General features: G+C 41.8%; 1 protein-coding gene and 1 long non-coding RNA gene across 2 annotated transcripts in view; one reads left to right on the forward strand and one right to left on the reverse strand.

The window, feature by feature from the left end:
• Nucleotides 1-6: 6 nt before the first annotated feature.
• LOC106531759 (uncharacterized) lies at nt 7-792 on the reverse strand. The gene is made up of 3 exons (XR_001311983.1): nt 702-792; nt 564-618; nt 7-487 (listed from the first exon to the last, which is right to left on the reverse strand). It is a non-coding gene; the product is annotated as an uncharacterized LOC106531759 (long non-coding RNA).
• Nucleotides 793-2,564: 1,772 nt separating this feature from the next.
• Nucleotides 2,565-5,523, forward strand: part of marveld2b (MARVEL domain containing 2b) — a 16,856-nt gene continuing 13,897 nt past the window's right edge. The window contains exons 1-2 of the mRNA XM_014027677.1: nt 2,565-2,795; nt 3,390-4,596. Of these exons, the coding sequence (XP_013883131.1) occupies nt 3,403-4,596 (1,194 nt within the window). The 5' untranslated portion in view covers nt 2,565-2,795; nt 3,390-3,402. The remainder of the gene's footprint in view (nt 2,796-3,389; nt 4,597-5,523) is intronic.

Below are 5,523 nucleotides of genomic sequence, written 5' to 3' on the forward strand. Positions count from 1 at the left end.
AAATAAAAGAGATCCCTTGCTAAATAAATTACTCTTATAACCTTGTTATTAGAAGTGTAAGACTGAACCCTTACCTTAAGTTCACATGGGTCAATGTTTTATTTAAAAAAATTAAATATACTTAGCACCTAACCAAAGGTCAATGTGGCCAATGAAACACATGAAATACAAAAACAATCAAGTTTKTACACATTTACACTGTAAAACACATTAAGCGGAATTTAAAAATGTATGCAAACTCATTGCCTCAAAAGAATACATTTTAAAAACATGAAACATCACCAGCTTTATCTACACATAGAACTAAAACTTTGTTCCCATCAAAACATTTTTAAAATTTCAGCAATRAATAAAGTCTGTTTCACAAAGGTTTCAAACTTCTTGAAGGAACAGCAGCAGATGTGGGCTGGAGTGTTTCCTTCTTCCTCAGGGAGAATAGTCAGCTCTCCAACTGTATGGTGGCCAAGGCTGCTTCTTTTCTGGCATCCTACAGCAAAGCAGGTTTTGAAAGCATTACTATAACTTGATTTGTAAAACTCTTAGAAACGGTTAACTACAAATACCTGGGTGGTTTGTCCTTGGTAATTCTTTACCTCATTTGAATTTCTCATGTACRTACTGTATAGAAAGTACACAATAAACCAGAAAACTTTAAAAATGAATTAATTGCAGCATGTTTTAAACCTGAGCAGAAAACTTACAAAGCATGTTTCATAGAACTCTGGAGTCGTTGCCAGTTACCAGATGAAGGCCTTTAAAGACAAGTGGACGGTGCACTGGTCATTCACGCTGGATGTCTTCAGAAACAAAACAGAAAACAATTTACAAGAAATGAAATCTACTGAAAATAAACAATTAAGAAACTGACAGTTTATAAACCTACATCATGGTATCAAAGCTCAAACGGTTGTATCAGAACATAAGGAAAAATTATTACATTACTTCCTCAAATATCATTACCATAYTTGCTTTTTGTTTTTGCAGGCATAACATTGTACTGGGTAATCATCAACAAGAGCTTATAAATAGTTGTGATATGTGTCTTATGTTCTAGACTTCAGTGAGTTTAAAAGAAGTGTAAAATTCCTCTTTGTCTTTGTGATAAATGATAAAAGATCTGACCAAAATAGTTGTTMTTTCAAGTTAACTTTACTGCTGTGACTGACTTACACCACGTAACACACAGCCTTATTGATTCTATGTTGTTTAGTGCAAAATAAGTTTAATTCTATAAATACAAACACATGTTAACTGTAAAGTTAAAAAGGTAGCAACCTTTGGCCTGAAAGTGTAGAGGTCAGAGCGTGGTAAACTTAGGCAATTTTCAAACTGTTAACTACGACAGCACACTACGACTAACAATAACACAGAAAATGATGTACACAAAGAACAAGTACACCAAATAGTTTAACTTAAGGATAAATAACAGCTGATAATGAAAACAATCCCAAGTTATGAGACATGCTCAGAATCAGACATAAGCCTCTTTGGTTAGCAGGCGTGCTAGTAGAGCAGGAAATGGAGTAAAGTTGATCTGAGCATGCCCAAAGGCTTAACTCTTTACAATCCAAAATCACCAACACTTTTTGTGTGCAATCAGCTTAAATATATTAACTCACCAAGCATTTCCTATCCAAAAGTTCACATCATGAGTAAAACCAACAAGATGATAAAAATTAAGTWATGATCATTTACTGGTTCCTCAGGTTTCTGAAGGTAACTTGATCTGTGTTTCTCAGCTGTTTTGTTACTATATGAGGTTATATGATACAGAGAATATTTCATGATAAAAGTATCATAGGATGCAGGCAAGACTGCTGCTCAGTGTGGAAATAGAAGATGAAATAAAGAGAATGGAAGTTTGAGTTTTGATCTCAGAGTTCAGGTTAAAGTCTGGTTTTCAGTCTTCTACCTTCATAAAATACTGATTTTATGTTTTATTCATCTCAAGAATTYAGTCTTCTAACAGCTTCAACTGGCTGGAAAATGCAGAGTTCTTAGTAGATCTTTTATATTTTTTTCTGGGGAKTATAAACACGAACCCCCGGTCCACAGCTGCTGGTTGACATGAACAGGTGTTCCTCATGATGTCAGCAGATGTTGACAGGTAGACGTCAACAATTGGATTTTAATTGGACAACCTGTTTTTTAAAAGATAAAAAATAGTATAAAAAACAAAACTAATTTGTTTTTTAATGCATTRGAAGAGATTTAGAAAACTGCACAAGGGGCAACACCTGAAATCTTGCCTAGGGCTCCAAACTGGCTGGGGCCAGCCCTGCTTCTTATTCTGTAATATGATCTGATAATAACATTACAAAGAGTGCAGCTAAATTAGCTCAACCACCAATGTTTACATTATTTTATTCACCACTGGTTCATCAGAACAAACTCTTCAAGATGAAATCTGTTTCATAAACATTCATATCAAATGATGAATGGAGACTAAATTTTGTGACTCAGTTTATTTCAGATAAGATCAATTTAATTTACTTCCATGAGTTCAGAACAGTTCAACAGAGTGAAAGAAAGTTTAGTTTGTCGAGTTGTGCTGGGAGAGTCAGTAAATGTGGATTCCGACATGAACAGAGTCCATGAACGCATCATGAGACCGGGCGGACCMGAAAGGTGAGTTTTGAGACCAGAGCAGACTGGGAAGAGCTCGACACGATCTGAGCTGATCCAGAGCCACACCCGAGGTCCGTGGGACTGACGGCAGTGGTAGAACTCGTGTTCCGGGACAAAACCCCACGGAGAGACCACCAATATCATCGTCCTCATTCCTCAGGCAGCAGGTGAGTTGTTTACCTGTAATCGACAAATCGGAAGAGGAGAAACAACAGGTTAGCAGGTGTACKAGCCGTTTCGCTCCGCATTAAAACAGCGTGAGTCATCGGCTTTGAAATAAACGATCTGTGGACAGAAATTGGTTTCAGTCAGAGGCTGTAATCTGTTATAGGAGGTGACGTCATCGTGTTTACACCTGTCCAAGATTTCCGCTACAGCTAATAAACTTTAAAAACACAGACCTGGGTCTAACTCAGCCAGTTTGACAGAAACTGAGCTAAAACCAGGAGTGGTGTAAGTTACTAAGAGCTAACTGATGACGTCATAGAGGTTGTGTCTGAAACTTTCTGTGAAGTCCTCCTGTTTTCAGTCCATCATCCTGTTTTCAGTCCATCATCCTGTTTTCAGTCCATCATCCTGTTTTTAGTCCATCATCCTGTTTTTAGTCCATCATCCTGTTTTCAGTCCATCATCCTGTTTTCAGTCCATCCTTTCTGAATCTTAATGAATAAGTGAATTGTTGTATCCGACAGCTCTTGGGCCAGTTGTTGGTCTGTCATTATTAATTAATAATTAATGAGTTCTTTGTGTTGTTTCTACAGAGTTCCAGTCCACATGTCTTCAGCTGGATTTGGTTCTGCCTCCAGGTTTGATCGGGTCAGGGAAATGCCACTCTATGACCAGGTCCCAGACTTTGACCCCCCACCATTGTACCCGTATGGGACGGTTCCAGCAGGCAGCTCAGACCCCCTTCCTCCTCCTCCCCCTCTACCCGTACACCCAGCTGTTGGACCTGAGTCCTTCTATCCCCCCAGTGACCATGAGCCCATGGAGGATGACTGCGATGCCATGGACATCAAACCAGTTCATCGCTTCATCCCAGACTCTGTCAAGAACTTCTTCCGTAGGGGGAGCAGCAGGGCTCAGTCAGCATCKTCTGCTCCCTCGTCCAAAAAGGGGACCAACGGACAGACCACAGGGGGGGTCCCCTGCTCACCCCCCAACTCCGCCCCTCCCTCTCCTTCGCTCCCCGGCTCCTATCGGGACCCGTATGGTGGTTCTGGAGGCAGCTACCTTTCTAAAAAGGAGCAGGATGGACTATTGCTGGGTACTGAAGCGATGGATTTAACCTCCCCGGTCCCCAGTAACCGGTCAACCCAGACTTACCAGGAGCGGGTGGAGGAGTACCATCAGCGCTACGCCTACATGAAGTCCTGGGCCGGTCTGCTGAGGATTCTGGGTTGTGTTCAGCTGCTGCTGGGAGCGGCTGTGTTCGCCTGTGTCTGTGCTTACGTTCATAAGGATAACGAATGGTTCAACATGTTCGGCTACTCCAGTCCGCAGATGTACGGAGGGCTGGGTGGAGGTGCGTATGGAGGTGCGTATGGATACGGGGACATGTACTACTACACAGGTCCAAAGACTCCTTTTGTCCTGACCGTGGCCGGCCTGGCATGGATCGTGACTGTGATCCTGCTTGTCCTCGGGATGTCCCTGTACTACCGAACCATCCTGCTGGACTCGTCCTGGTGGCCCCTCACTGAGTGCTCCATCAACCTGGTGCTGGCTGTGCTCTACCTGGCAGCAGGGATTGTGTACGTGAGGGACACCACCCGGGGGGGTCTGTGCTACGCACCCGTCTTCAACAATGGAGTCAACGGGGCGTTCTGTCGCACGGAGGCCGGGCAGATAGCAGCCATTGTGTTTCTCTTCCTCACAACCGTGCTGTACTTCATCAGCGCAGGAGTCTGTCTGAAGCTGTGGAGGCACGAAGCAGCGAGGATGAGGAAGGAGGCGCTCAATCAGGAGGTCTGACACCAACACGTCTGTCTTTTTTAAATGACGTTTGTTTTGAACCACAACTCAAACATTAGAACTAAACAAATGCAGGTCGTTTCGTACCTCTGCCAAACTGCAGCCCTGCCTCATGCTCTGCAAGTGTGTTTAGTGAGTAGAGTATAAAACTTTTTCATTTAGTGTGGTCCCMTCCTCCTGAGAGCTTCTCCAACTTGGGCGGTATTGGTAAAAAAAAATTGATCACGTTTAATTGTGGTATTTACTCGATAACGATTAATATGACGATTAATCCCCTGGAGTCCCTGGACCCCTGCATGTCTTGGTCACATGACCAGTTTAAATCACTCTAGTGGGAAAAATTTGCTCTTCATAAAAATCTGTTCCAAATTGTGTAAAAAGTAGACTTCAGGCTATACATCAATTTTGAAATTGTGTTGATAGACCAAGTAAAACCAGAGTTATGATGAATAAATTACAGATTTTTTAAAAAAGTCTGTTATATTTAGGGATGTTGACGTGTCGTCAGCAGCAGCTGCCATTTTCTTCCCAAACTGCTGTGGTCAGATTTTGCGAGGCTGTTCGGTGCGTTTACTTGTAATTTCCTCCTGCTTTGTTATTTGTACGAGTTTCAACAAACCGTGCTGACATCAGGTAGTTAGCTACAGCCTCATCTTCCAGTTTTTAAGTTTTGTTGATGCGTTTTGAAGAGACTTTTTTTTTGAAAAGCCGATCAAAGTAAATCACCTGAGTTTTTCTAGTGACCCCTCAAAGAGATAAGCTGCCATGAAGAACATCATTTTATCTGCCCATGTTCCAAGTTTGATAATGATTTGAAACATCAAAGTGTTTTTTTTAATCCGGAACAGCGCTTGTTGCAAAGTGTTTTGATGCTCGTCTTCGTCACATGACACATTTCACACTCTGTCATTGGTTGAGGAG

This window comes from Austrofundulus limnaeus, unplaced genomic scaffold, assembly GCF_001266775.1.
Source record: "Austrofundulus limnaeus strain Quisiro unplaced genomic scaffold, Austrofundulus_limnaeus-1.0 Scaffold672, whole genome shotgun sequence".
In the NCBI taxonomy this organism is placed as follows: domain Eukaryota; kingdom Metazoa; phylum Chordata; class Actinopteri; order Cyprinodontiformes; family Rivulidae; genus Austrofundulus; species Austrofundulus limnaeus.